At 46.7% G+C, this 14,457-nt stretch overlaps 2 protein-coding genes across 2 annotated transcripts; one reads left to right on the forward strand and one right to left on the reverse strand.

The window, feature by feature from the left end:
- Positions 1–8: 8 nt before the first annotated feature.
- LOC120821725 (protein phosphatase methylesterase 1) lies at positions 9–6,840 on the forward strand. Its single transcript, XM_040180667.2, has 15 exons — positions 9–277; positions 770–814; positions 1,571–1,760; positions 1,863–1,920; positions 2,265–2,316; positions 2,409–2,563; positions 2,639–2,729; positions 3,460–3,525; positions 3,691–3,844; positions 4,476–4,599; positions 4,714–4,758; positions 5,412–5,476; positions 5,700–5,767; positions 5,856–5,886; positions 5,972–6,840. Exons 1-14 carry the CDS (start codon positions 249–251, stop codon positions 5,875–5,877), a joined length of 1,164 nt encoding a protein of 387 aa, XP_040036601.1. The 5' UTR covers positions 9–248; the 3' UTR covers positions 5,878–5,886; positions 5,972–6,840.
- A 292-nt stretch (positions 6,841–7,132) lies between these two features.
- On the reverse strand, positions 7,133–14,135 carry rnf150b (ring finger protein 150b). Its single transcript, XM_078106072.1, has 6 exons — positions 13,141–14,135; positions 11,985–12,235; positions 11,676–11,830; positions 11,355–11,451; positions 10,818–11,055; positions 7,133–10,616 (listed from the first exon to the last, which is right to left on the reverse strand). Exons 1-6 carry the CDS (start codon positions 13,595–13,597, stop codon positions 10,498–10,500), a joined length of 1,317 nt encoding a protein of 438 aa, XP_077962198.1. The 5' UTR covers positions 13,598–14,135; the 3' UTR covers positions 7,133–10,497.
- Between the last annotated feature and the right edge of the window lie 322 nt (positions 14,136–14,457).

Genomic DNA, 14,457 nt, shown 5'->3' on the forward strand with positions numbered 1-14,457 from the left:
TGTCTCTCTCAGCCAATAGGAACCGACACTGCGATGCTGGCCGACATCCACAGCTGACTCTCTGTTTGTCGTATAGATCTTTGTTTATTCTCATAGAGGCTCTCAGTGCTCCTATTTGGTTGATGGATTTGAGACTAAGCGGACAGGAAGCTGCTTTTTAAGGGAAACTTGCTTAATTGCCTCAAAGACGCACAATTCACAGAAATACACATTGAAAAGATAACCAGTGTTTCCGTCCGCGACGCAGCATGTTGGAGGAGACCTTCGATACCGAGCAGTAAGTCACTTCTATGTAACTTCTGAGAAACCTTTTAAAATGAGTAACCGCCCTCACAAGAGACTCAGTTTATAAGCAGATTGAAGCATGAATATAATTATGAATGCAACACCAGCAATGTAGATTTACATTGTCATGTTTTGATGTAAAGCCACGACCAATATGCTATAATAATATAATATAAATTTTTTAGTTCTAGTCTTTCAATTATTCCTATTTTACCAGAAAAACAGCAGATTCATCTTCATGTGAAATAGTTTTAAATAATTCATACTTTAAGTGCAGAAGGAATTGAGCCGTAAATTGAACCGAGTTGAACCGTAAATATTGAGTTATCGTAAATCTAAAGTTACAGTTTCTTTAGCAATGATTTCTCTTTTTATTATTATTATTATAAATTAAAATAACGTTCTACCTTTCTTACTTTTAATCACTCAGATTTAGAAAAGTTTTGACGCTGAACTTAGACATTTTATGTTGTTTGTCCACTAGGTCTGCAAAGCCGGAAGACGTGATGGAGAGGAAACTTGAGCTAATGTACTACAACTTGTTTTGGAAGGAAAAGCTGCGTCATCCACAGACCTCCGGAGCAGCTAGTTCATTTAAAGAAGCTAGCAGAGTTTATTCACACAAGGGGACGAATATACTCTACAAACAATTAAGGGTTTGCTAGTTAGCCTAGCTGACGATGCTTTTTCTTTCTTAGAAGGAAAAGCTGGTGATCTATTAGCCGGCCACATAACAGAATCTACAATATTAGCTGCTAGCTCCTTGTTTGTATTGAAGAAGTTACAATCCTCTTTAATATAGAAATTCAAAACAAATTTCAAGAGAGAATTCTAGATCAATGTTTATTAAAATCAACAGAAAGAAGGTAAAATCCTGCTCTGCTACCAACTCAAAAACAATCTAATGACTTTGAATAATTACGGCCAAATTGGCATTTAGCTAATCTGCTCAACTGGTTCTTGAAGGATCCACCACACAACCTCATCACAAGAACGCTGTCGTTGTTGGTTTATATGGAAACAGTTACAGTCTCCTGGAATACTTGGATTTCATAGCGCTCAAAGAGCATTATGCCAACAGCCACTCGCAGTTATGGTTTAGCTAGTTAGCCTCAGAGAACGAGCGGTGTTAGCCTAGCTAACAGAGATCTTGCAGGCTGGCCAAAGTAGCATTTAGCTAGCTAAACTAGCTATTCTTCTTCAGTAGATTCCTACATAGAGAAAAGTCTGTATTCTTACGAGAAGTGCACATCCTCGTGCTTCTGTGTGCCTGCATGTCAAACAGGGAGTTTGGCGGGAAGCCGGACTACTCTCCGGTGTCGTGGCGGGAGTATTTTGACCAGATGGAGGACGTGAGAGTGGGGACGGCCGACGACGGGGACGTCTACAGGATCTACAAGGCCGGACACGACGGGCCGCTGCTGGTTCTGCTTCACGGGGGAGGCCACTCGGCTCTGTCCTGGGCTGTCTTCACCGTGAGTACCTGGTACCGCCGGCGGGTCCCTTCGAAGCCAGACCATCCGTTGCTGCCGGCTGCATTCTGAGTCCAGGTCACAACCTGGTTCTCTGCGTTGCAGACGGCGATCGCCAGCAGAGTGACCTGCCGGGTCCTCGCCATGGATCTCCGGGGTCACGGTGAGGCAACAGAAATAGATCACAGGAGATGTGAATAATGGTTCCAACGTACATGCAATTTACCATTACGATATTGTGTCATGTTGTTTTGTTTTATGTCTATTAAGAAACAAACATAAAAGGATGGTGTTGAATTTTAATAGTTGTGTTGTCGTTTATATATTTAGTGCTTAAAAATTGCATTTGCCACCAACGTGGGCCCCCTTTTAAAATGGTCTAGAACCGCCACGGTTTGCACAAAAACAAATATATTTACTTTACTTTTTTGTTAAATTACTTAAATAACCTGCTTCTCAATAAATAGGGACTGTCCCCTTGCTTTGCTAAATAAAATCTCTGTTAAGGTGGAACCTTGGTCCGCCAATCAGACGACTACTCTACTCACGCCATGTCCAGGTAACAGCACCCGATGCACAAACACAGCACAACTACACAACCAAACGCGCCATTACAACCATCTGATACCGTTTGCCCCGCCCCCCCCTCAGTGATGTAGCCAATGTGATCGGAGCCTGCTACGGTCAGACCCCTCCCCCCATTGTCTTGATTGGCCACGGTGTAGGCGGGGCCATCGCGGTGCATGCAGCCAGCAACATGCTGCTGCCGAGCACCGTGGGCCTGGTGGCGATAGACGTGGTGGAAGGTGAGAGTTCACTTTTTTTAAAAGTTTGCCATGTTCACGAGTATCTTCCTCACTCGTCGTCTTTTCCCGCCGCAGGCAGCGCGACGGAGGCCCTCCACAACATGCAGACCTTTCTGAAAGCAAGACCCAAGTCCTTCAAGTCCATGGACCACGCTATAGAGTGGAGGCGAGTATTAGAGCTCCACCACACGTATGCATCTCTCCAATGGCCGGAACATCTAGCTGATCGAAAAAAAGTTCAAAAAGTTCAAATGCGCCTAATGCCGTGTGCCAGCTGCCAAACAAAAACCCAAGAGAGGAAAAACTGAGCAGCTGACTTGGCAAAATAAACTGTTGGCAATAGCAGCAACAGTTCAGTTAACCCGCGAAACACTGCAGACGCTGGATCTGACTACGTCATGATAACAGACTGCATGAAGGAGGCGGGCGTTCTTATTCTGGGCGTCACCCATCGGTCAGTTTTGAAGCCTTAACTTTGATATTTCGGCCGTCGACATCTTGTTTTTTGACATTGAAGTATAAAGAGAACTCGATACAGCAACGTTTGATCCAATGTAAAAAATAGTTTCACTTCTGCATATTCCGCCATTGGCTAATTTTGGCGGTAACCGTAGCTGACGTTGTCCCGATCCGCCGGAGACAAACAGAAGGCAAAGTAATCTTATTTGTAGCATATTTCAACAACAGGGAAATTCAAAGTACTTCACATAAAAACCTTTTAAACATCCGAACATAAAGAAAGGAGCGTTATAAACAATTAAGAACAGCGTTGAGACCAATTCTCTATCTAAAGACCTGCATTTTACCATTTTAAATGTATTGTTAAGTCCAGAAACACCTCTGCGCTTAAAGCTGCTCACAGTCAATCGCTAACAGAACTGCTTTCCTGTTTTCAGCGTCGGTAGCGGGCAAATTACCAACCTGGAATCAGCCCGAGTCTCCATGGTTGGTCAGATCAAGAGGTAGGCTGGCTCTGATTGGCCCGTTAGAGGAGGGACCTCCATGTTGATTGGCTGATGCTTTATCATGTTTTTTCAATACAAAATAGATTATGAATAATGGAAAAACTAGGAAGATATAAGTGGATCATTTCCTGGTGACTTTTATCTTTATCTTTATCTGTTGAGATGTGGGGTGGAGGAAGCTGAGGCGATGGAGAAGGCCAGCCTGGCGGAGAAGGCCGGCCCGACGGAGAAGCCCGGCCCGGTGACCGACGAGGTCGTCGAGCACAACGCAGAGTCCCGCGATCACAGCGGCGAGAAAGAAAACGCCACCTCGGAGGTAAACCTCAGCTAGAGCACTGTGGGTAAAGGAGAGACACTGAGGCGGTACAACAGAAGCTAACAAAGAAGTCACTTCCATTGTATGCGCTAACGGATGCTAACATCGTTTGTTTTAGTAGATAACAAAGTGAGTGAAATTACTCAAAACGTATGTTAGTTGCTTTGTTAATGCCTGTCTGTGTGTGTCATTGACTTGCATTTATTATCAAGTAATCAGCTTTCACATGTAGTAACCATGACGTCAGCCTGTGTGTGATGTGTTCCATGCTTTCAAGAATGTAACATATCTTTATAACCACAGTAGGATGATGTAAGTGATGGGAGACCTTAAGCCTTTCCATTGACTTACATTCATTATGGACACATTCAAACGCACCATTAAAAGTAAACACACAAATGCTTATACACAAACATGCCATTCACATTGGCAACCAATTACACATACTAACACAAACACTTCAAACATTACTTCCGTTGACTTTCATTAATCCCCCAAAAACGAAACACACTCGCACATCAAAGTACTTTATGTGAATCCATTGACTTCCGCCAACTTTCAACCACTAAATTCATTAAGTTGTCTTTGGCTGTGTTGCCATGGAGATGATTGATGGTTGCGTGTCTGTCAGGGTCAGGTGGTCTACGTGTGGCGCATAGACCTCTCCAAGTCAGAGAAGTATTGGGACGGCTGGTTTAGAGGAACCTCCAACCTCTTCCTGGCTTGCAACCTGCCCAAACTCCTGCTATTGGCCGGTGGGTTTTTGGAAAGATCCTTTTTATGGCAAAAGTTCTACATTTTTATATATTTAGCCTTTAAAAGTGTTTTTTTTATATTAAGAATAAGCAGTAAGCTGCTTCTGTTTGCAGGAATCGACCGGCTGGATAGAAATCTGACCATTGGGCAGATGCAAGGTGAGACGCTGACTACTGACTAGATTACTGGAAGTACTTTGTAACAAATGGAAGAGAGAAGTGAGGGATGCTCAGCAAGTAGTCTTACTCTTATTAAGAGTAGTACTCTTATTAAAAGTAGTATTTTCACTATTGGTACTTTCACTAAAGTAAATTATCTGAACACTTCTTCCTTTACTTTCCATCAGGACAAAGCGAGAACAAACAAAAAAAGACAACTATCACCCTTAATATTCTGTAACTGGGTAACTGGGGCTGATGGGAAATGTAGTCTCGTAGAGACAAAATGCCACTTGCAGAGAGACACTCTGGTACTGGGAATACTTGACATTCTTTTCACACTGTGTTTCCACAATAACTGTGAGGTAAAGGTGGTGGGCGGCTTCACTGCTGCACAGACCTCTCTGAGGACACACACACTCACACTCAGGTGTACACAGACACACACACACACACACACACACATCTTGAGGCGGCAGATCCTCTCCAGAGGCAGCTGCTCCTGTCAGTCAACAACCAAGCTGGAAGTGACAGCCCAGGAGAGTGTGTGTGTGTGTGTCTGTGTGTGTGTGTGTGTGTGTGTGTGTGTGTGTGTGTGTGGTTAACCAGCATCAGAGGGATGTGTGTTTACGTGTCTCCTGCTGTGTCTCCAGGTAGATTCATGATGCAGGTGCTGCCCCCTTGTGGACACGCAGTGCAGGAAAACAGGCCAGAAAAAGTAAGAAAACTATTACTACATACAAATAAATTCTGAATATAATATATATTCTGAAATTGATACTTTACTCACCACTTTCTGTAGTATAATGCTAAGATGACATATTTGACATTTAGACTTTTTTAGTGCATTTAGGATAAAACGCCATTCCAGATACATGATTAATTAATGACATTTAGTTAGTTAGAGTTTCTTAAATTGAGAAAACTGAATATTTGCTCAGGTGGCCGACGCTGTGGCCTCTTTCCTGTTGAGACACAAGTTTGCTGAAGCCAGAAGAGAAACCGGGAGGTAAATAAATAAGAACTATATCTCATTATGGCATCCAGAGAGCAAGTTTAATTTATCTGAAATTGTTCCCTTATCCCTTTCTTTACAGCTCCAACTCTTTCACACAATGAAGTCTGGAGGTAAAATGTTATTTCAAACATCAACCTGCCGTTTACTCACGTTTACTCACTTCTGACCCGCAAAACATTTCCTCTCTGTTTTCAGACCATTACAAATGAAAAGGAGCTCGGAGAAAATGGAAACTGAGTCAATACAAAAACTCGAAGAATATTTAATTTCACTTCCGGTTTCTACACCTAACAAACCCCCAAAGTGCAGCTACAGAAGACTAGTAGCCCCAAACCTGCCCCCTAAAGAGGGTCTACATTAAATACTATGACAAAACATCATTAGTTAAAATAAGTTACAATTCTTAAATACTTAATATATTATATTCTGGTTCCACAATCATAAGATATAACCACAAGATGCAATCGTAAATCACAAGTCAAAATTGTAACTAACATTTTTCTACCAAATAAGTCAAAATCAAACGTTTTTTTAGCTAACTTTGATTAGCTTCAATTTGTAACATTTGTGGTGGCATTAACTTAAAAAAAGACCACCAATAAGACTCCTTTAGACGTGATACTTTCATTTAACCGTGCTAATGTCACTGTAGCAGGCGGGTGACCAGTTCGTTACATGCTAACGTTACCGCTAGCACAGCAGAGTGTAGCGAGCGGGCTACCGTTCTGTTACATGCTAACGTCAAATTAGCACAGCGGACTGTAGCGAGCGGGCTACCGTTGTATGCTAATGTTAGCGTTGGTCAAAGACTAGTGCGTGGGTTACCGTTCTGTTAACATACTAATGTAATATAGAGATGTTCCGTTGGTTCACAGCTTCCTGCTAGAGGTTTGTTACTAATGGAGATAATCAGTACTTGATGTAGACGTTCGGTGGCGCTTTAGTGACGCGTTTGTGTACCTTTTGTGTCCTCAATCTTTCAATCATTGTATGTTCTTCACTAAGCTTCACACTAAACTGTGGTGTTTTATCCGGGTTACACAATAAAAAAAAGAACAAACCAACGTGAATCATTTTGGGTTATGTCAATATCCGGTTGTACTTTCTTCACCTCTTACATACATTTTAAAGTATTATTACGGCGTCCTGATTGGATGTTAAGACCACCAGATGCCGGAAATTTAGAGCTTTAAATCATTGGTTTTGGAAAATATATATTTTCACTAAGAAAACACAAATCCAGAGGTTTATAAAGTACAGACAAGCAGAATTGTTCGACTGTAATAACATTTTCATTATTGGGGAAAAAGAAACAGTACAAATCCCAACCAAGTTTTAAAGATGACAAACCAAAACTTGAATTCACATTTTTATTTAAATTCTGTCCTGAATGAGAACACGTGCAACAATTGAAACACAGAAACAACATGGCGTCACGCCGCCGCCGCCGCCTCATATTTACACCTGTGTGTGTGTGTGTAAACTTTGTGTTTGCGTGTCTAGGACTACCACACACACATCCTAGAAACACACACACACACACACACACACACACACACTTCATCACACCCTGTTGTCATGGTAGCAGAGGCTGGAGATGCACGGGATGGTCTCGACTTGCACGGTGTCTCTGGAGGGATCTGGAAACCTTTTCTCCTTTTGCCGCTTTGTGTCAAGTAAAAAATAAAAGTCAGCGCTGCGCAGTTAAAAATGATAAGTAAGGTCAAAATGTATAATCCCAGTACAATCACACAACTAGCGATTGACACAAACTACAAATCGTGGCACAATATTTGGCAGTTGATCACAGAAGTTTAATCTGGACAAGGAAACATCTTCCAGATGCTTTTCTCAATCCTATTCACACAAATTTGACACAATTTCGTCTGCAGCAGTCTGGCCAATCCGTCCACAATTTTTTAGAAACATAGATATCTTGATGGAAAACAAGTAAAAATGGGAGTTTAAAAGTAGGGAACAAAGGAACAGCAACGAGAACAATAGACAGTTGAGTTGTTTTCCAGAACCTTCCAGAGGAGTTAAAGTACATCGACAAAAAGAGGCCAAGCAACCAATGAAAACAGCCAATGGGCCGCGAGAAGAGACGGGACCGGGAGAAACCAACCGGACGTCATTACTGGCAGTGACACGGGGGTCCGTTCAGTCAACGGACAATGGGAACACATCAAAGAAAAACATTGGTTCCACTTTGAACCTTTCCACCGTCTAATGACTTATTAACAGATATATTAAACGCTGACGCACATAGCAAACTTTAAAACTTGGCTTCGGATACGCTACGGTACTTAGGGTGGAGGAGGGGGGGGGGGGGTCCATGCCAGACCAGCCTCAGTCTCTACCAGAGGAACAAGATAAAAAGGATCCTGATCCTACTTATTCATTGTTCTCTACACACCACAGCGTTGGTTCTCCACCTTTAACAAGTGAACTTGGTAACTTAGAAGGAATTCAGTCGTTGCTGCTCGGTGTCTTTGTTACAAAAATAAAAACGTCTCCTCTGTTATCAAAATAGACGACAATCTGTATCTCTCATGGCGCCTCACTGAAGCAGGGGAGCATGCGAACGTCTGACAGAGGACTTCCACGTCCCAGCAGGGCACAAACAAACGTCCCTTTTGGGCCACATCGAGCAGCTTTGAGGGGTTCCAAAGGCGTCCCCAGATCCCTCCACACCGGCCTGGGTCTTCTTCCCAGCCAGCCCTGGGGAGGTCCATCCTCCCGCCTCACCAGATGCCCCAACCCGCTCAACTGGCCCCTTTGCCCTAAAGGAGAGCCCCTCCCACTATCTCAGAGGGAGACGCCAGCCCCCCTCCTAAGGGAACCCATTTCGGCCGCTTGTACCCGTGACCTAGTTCTTTTGGTCATGACCCATCCGCCGTGACCAAAGGTAGATTGGGAGCTTTGTCTTCTGGCGCAGTTCTTTTCGTCTCAACGATGTGGTAAAGCAAGTGCAACACACTCCATCTCCCCCTCACTGACAAACAAGACCCCAAGTACCTGAACTCCTTCACTTGAGGCAAGGACACATTCCCTACGCGGAGTTTCTAACGTTTAGAAAACGCATATTAGGATTCGCTAAAGATCGGAGGAGAAATGCCGGACTAGTGAGTGATGGTCGGTTCTTGATTGTCAGGGTTCAAAAGGTTAAAGGGTTTTTACTGAAAGGCAGCATGAGGCCGTGGTGGTGGTGGGACGATGAAACAAACAAGGCCACGCTAACAACAGGGTTCCTACGTCACGGCTTTAACGCTTTACCCAAAACTGCAGAACACAATGCCGGATTAGGACCTACTGCCCGGTTACAGGGCACTAGAACACCACCATGAAGCCCGACTTTGCCCGATTACAGCTTCTGATTGCTACTTACGATGAATCAGAGCGGTCGATTACGAGGCCTGACTACATTGCACAATGACGACCCGACTGTATCGCCCGATTACGGCGTCCGATCCGTCAATCTGGCCTTCAACCATTCGGAGGATTTTCTGGTTTGTTGCCGAACTCGCAAACGTCCCTCTGGCAGTCCGGGAAGTTCCGCGGTATGACGCTCCAACGCGGCTTCCGTCCAACGATCCGGAGCAACTGGTGGAGCCTTATTTTACACGTAGAGGCTCAAACTGAAGTCTCGACTAACACTTGACGGCATTGAGTGGACTTTATTTGTCCACCTCTCGGTGGTGTGAGCGATCGCTACGTACATCGCTAGCATTGCGGAGAGGCGGCTTGAAATGTAAAGCTAACAAAAACGTACATTAATAGAAGCGTTTAATATTGGCGCAACACTACGATTCTAAAAAAAAGTGTAAATACAGGAACACTGTAGTGCTTCACATACTTTATATCATAACCTGTTCTCCGAGACGCACAGAGGGAACCCAAAGTGAATACGGTCAGTACCAGTGTACTCTAGAGATAAAGGAGCCTTTAAAGATACTAGAAACACTGTGCGTAGTACAGAGTCCACCGCTTTAACAGAAACACCAGAAAACACACAAAGTCAGGCAGAAAGAGAAAATGAGAACTTGGTTATCGTCTCCTCTAGGGAACCCAGACCAGGACCGAAAGTGAGCACGTCTCCAGCAGATCTGGTTTAGTTTGTTGTGCCTTGAAGGACCAGGAAACACATGATCATCCTCATGTTCTCACGGGTTGCATGTAGCTTCAGGAGACCCACTTTGAATCCCATTCAACCATCAAAATCAGGAGACAAAAGTCCACAACTTTTGGAGTGGACGTTTCTGTCGCTGTGGGTTGGAACCAGAAGAAGGTAAGGGAGTCTACTTCTAGAACCAGAAAGGTGGACTAACCTACATCCCGGTAGAACTGAGAGTAAGACCAGAGTCTTGTGAGAACACGTCCTGGATCCAATCTCGCAGACCAATCATGAAGTCACACCCTGAAGTCCAGAGCAAAACCAACACACACCTTGAGCCAACATGAATCCATGTGCAAACCCCCCAGGGTCTAGGTCCTGGTTTTGAGCTGGTCTCGAGCCCCATTGCCGCGGTGCAGAGAAGGTAGTTTAGTTTGGCTCAGTGTCTCACAGGTCCAAAGAGAAACACTAGAACCAGGTCCAGGGGTTGGTTTCAGTTGGGTCGTTCACTGGAGCTTCAGGTCCACTCGAGTACGTAAAAATCCTGAACCCGATTTGCCCGTTTAGGGGGGGGGGGGGGCTCAGGTTCAGTACTGTTGGTCTCCTCTCAGGACTTGTCCCCCATCTGACACTGATCTATGGACCCCTCCTCGTCTGAGAGACCCGTTTCCACCGTGATGACCAAGGACGCCACCGAGGTGCTGCTGGTCATCGGCTGGAGTTCACCTGGGGGGTAAAAAAATAAATAATAAGAGAAATGCTTTCATTTGTATTTTTGTGCCCTTCTGAATCCATGAAGCAAAACACCTGGTTTACTGTAACAAAAGATCCAATAAAACAAAGTTTAATGTGAGTTTTGCCTCGTAGACCCCACTTGGTGCAGCACTTGGGTACTCGGGTACGTGTGTGTGTGTGTGTGTGCGCTACCTGTGTGTGTGTCTGTGGTGGCTGTCAACGGGCTGTCCCTCAGGGTGTCGGGGTCCTGGTAGTCCTGAGGGAGTCCCACCCGCCGCACGCCGGGATCCAGCACCACGGAGGAGCCACCCTCGCTCAGCGTGCCGTCGCTGGCCTCTAGTGCCAGGGCCCCGACTCCGCCCACTCCCCCTACACCGCCCAGCGGCAGGTCGTAGTCCAGCGGCAGGTCGTCCAGGCAGTCGGCGTTCAGCTGCAGGGGCAATGGTGCAGTTTAATTAGCGTGTAATTAGCCCCACCCCAAAGTATCCACTGTTGTATGGTCTATTATAGACCTGTCAATCAATGCTTAGCCCCGCCCCAAAGTATCCACTGCTTTATGGTCTATTATAGACCTGTCAATCAAGGCTTTGCCCTCCTTTTCCATTGTTAAGACTTTTCCTTTTCTGGACAAACAGAAGTAACCTTTGGTTTGTTCTCAGTATTAAATCCATTGCTCTGCTTGTTGAAGCTTTTCAACGCGTCACCAAATCAAGGCTGCGATGGACTCACAGCGATGCCGAGGGCTTTGAGGATGTTCATCTTGCACATTGGACATGTTCGGTGGTCCAGCAGCCACGGGTCCACGCAGCTCTTATGAAACAGGTGTCTGCAGAGAACAACAACACCACTTCTGAATAAACTAATTACAATGAATACATCAGGAATATTCATCAGCAGCTTCTTCAAAGGGATCCCATTTACTTTGAAAATTATTTAATTATTTTTTTTAAAACAAGCTGTCCAAAGCAAGACATTGCACTGTATTAGTCCTTTTAACGGTTGAACATCCGCTTCCTGTTCCCCCGTGTGTGTGTGTGTGTGTGTGTGTACCTGCAGGGCAGGATGCGCACCACGTCGTTGGCCTTGTAGCCCTCGATGCAGACGGCACAGTTGTCGAAGTCGGCCTCGGTCTCCTGGTCGCCCTTCCTGATGGTGCGCACCTGCAGCTTGCTGATGGCCTTCTTCGCCGCGTCGCCGAGGCGACGCTGTGAGGAGAGAGATGAATGAATAAATCATCTTAATCTGCTTAACGTTTCTGTTTCCGTACTGAACATACACGCGCGCGGCTGCCTGCAGAAATGCCGCCCTAACCCCCGATGACCGAGGCGAACCCCGCGGAGGCCGCGAGCCGGCGCTCACCTGGTTGCGGTCTCGGGCGTTGGCGTAGCGGAACCTCTGGATGTAGTAGAAGACGAGCCAGGCCAGCGAGATGATCATCAGCACGATGAAGGAGATGGACACGAACACCACCGACGTCCTGCTCACGTACTTCTGCAGGTTCCTGGTCCCGATGGTGATCGTCATGGTGACCGCCACGTTGCGCTCCAGCAGGGCGGCCACCTCGCGGCCTTTGGGCTCCGGGATCATGATGGCGACCACCTCGCCCGTACCTGGGGGGGGGAGAACAAAGCGTCTCATCTAAACACGGTTTCATTAGAATTGTGCATCTGGGTTGAAGCAGCACTTCCTGTCTTTAAAATGCACCGAACAGTAAAGAGCTGCGAAGTGTTGCCCCCCGTTAACCAATAATCAAACTCATTATATTCAGCTTGGATATCGTGTCATCACTACGCCCACTGGAGAGGGAAGCGCTCTAAAAATAAACCGTAACCCCGGCGTGGTGATGAGAGTGGCGTCCAAACCAGATGACGTAACCGAGCAGAATTATTACACCACTACTACTTATATTACATAACGAGGCCGGGATGATTGTGGTCATTGGTAGAAGGATCAGAGGACGCTGCGTCTCCTCTCACGCTGATGTCTACGGTTAAAGCGTTCGACCCGCTGTGTCCCCACATTCCTCCTCCTTTGTGGTCACGCCAACAGACAGAGGTCAGCGGGAACTCGATAAAGTGATTTCTAGCGCCACAGGCAGACGACGTTAGTCGGTTTAGAATACGGTTGTTGGCGCAGGAGGCAACCAGCAAACTAATAATCAAAACAGCATTTAAAAGGGCTGATAATCGCATCGGGAGTCACATTCGATCAGATCAGATTCATAGAACGTGTCCATGTCAGACCCAGGAAGCAGAAGAAAAGAGGATGTGATTCAGGACCATGACCCCCCCACACACAGACCAGCTGACTGACTGTTGCACCAACCGACAAGTCAAATGTTCTTATGTGTGACATGTGTCGGTAATAAATGTTTCCTGATTATTGCTACTGCTGCTTACAAATACGTCTCTGGGCTTTTGGTTGACTCTTGCATGTCCCCCAGTCACACGTACGTGTGTCCTGAAGTCAAAACCACCGATCGCAGTCGTGTAACGCGTAAGGAGTCTCACGGTACCCGGATGAGCCATCGTGATGGTCTCGTTGACGACGGAGGAGCCCACGTTGAAGACGACCACCGCCGAGGCGTTTTGGGCCGTGGCGTGGCGGATCTTGTCCTCGTAGGTGCAGTTGCCCCCGGCGACCAGCGCCACCCAGGCCCCGGCCCGCGCGGGCACCGCGAACCGGCCGTTGGGGTCGCAGGCCTGCCGGTCGAGCGGCGCCACCGGCAGCGCCGCCATCCCCTTGGCGTCGCGCTTCGGCGAGTGCTCCCCGTAGCGGCCGCACTCCGTCTTCTCGGTGCGCAGCTCCGACGTGGCGGGGTCCACGTAGGTGATGTTGACGAAGGCGGTGTACCACTCCTCCCGCTCGGCCACGGTGAAGTCCAGGCACAGCAGGTGGACGAAGCAGAAGGAGAGCAGCCACGTAGAGAGGGCCAGGCTGCGGCAGGCCGCCACCAGCGAGCCCGGCGCCATGGCGACGGGGAGCGAGTCCCGACCGGCCGCGGACGTCTACTCCGCCATGCCGCCGCCCGCACGCCGACCGGGGGAGGGGGTGGGAGGGGGGTTAAACCTGCGTGTCTTTAGCTTTCACCGCCCACTGCCCTTTGTCGCCTTTCTCCGGTGATTTCAGCCGCGGCCCTCCGCCGCTCGCAGGCTACATAGCGTTAGCTTCGGGTGCCCGTTAGCCGTCTCCATTATCAACCGTCACCGAGAACACAACAACACCCACGGGAGCAGAGAGCATCAACGGCCCCGGGACGAAAGCCACCCGTTAGGCCGATGCGATAACGACGGACCCCCCCGGCGGGGGATTGACTTTGTTATAAAGTTACCGGTTGTCTTTTTTTAGGGATGTTTACAAACGCATCAGGACCACCGCTGCTTTGTTTTCACTGGGCCTGAGCGGACCGGTGGTAAGCTCGCGCTAATGGGGCGTCAGACTTCCGGCGACTTTACAAAGAAATAAAAGCCGATTCTCTTCTCGCAAAGAGCTTGTTTTGCTAAATTAACGCTTTTGTGACTCACGTTGTAATTAGAAAACGTTTCTTTATAAAAGCCCGTCGTACCTCATTCCTATTAATGCGTTGAACTCGATAAATAAAATCCGTTCTCTTTTATTTTGAAGAGCATTTAACTGCTTGTGTGAATGCGCCTGACTTGACGCAGCGCCGCCTGGCGGCCCGGAAGACAGCTGTTACCTTAAAACTACAAATCCAAGTTATTTGGATCATTTACCTCAGTGGAAGTAGAAATACCACATTCCAAAATATATACTCCATTATAGATTAAAAAACGCCTTGTTTTACCAGCAAAATGTACTGCATGTAAAGAGA

The sequence above is a fragment of the Gasterosteus aculeatus genome, chromosome 7 (genome assembly GCF_964276395.1).
Source record: "Gasterosteus aculeatus chromosome 7, fGasAcu3.hap1.1, whole genome shotgun sequence".
In the NCBI taxonomy this organism is placed as follows: domain Eukaryota; kingdom Metazoa; phylum Chordata; class Actinopteri; order Perciformes; family Gasterosteidae; genus Gasterosteus; species Gasterosteus aculeatus.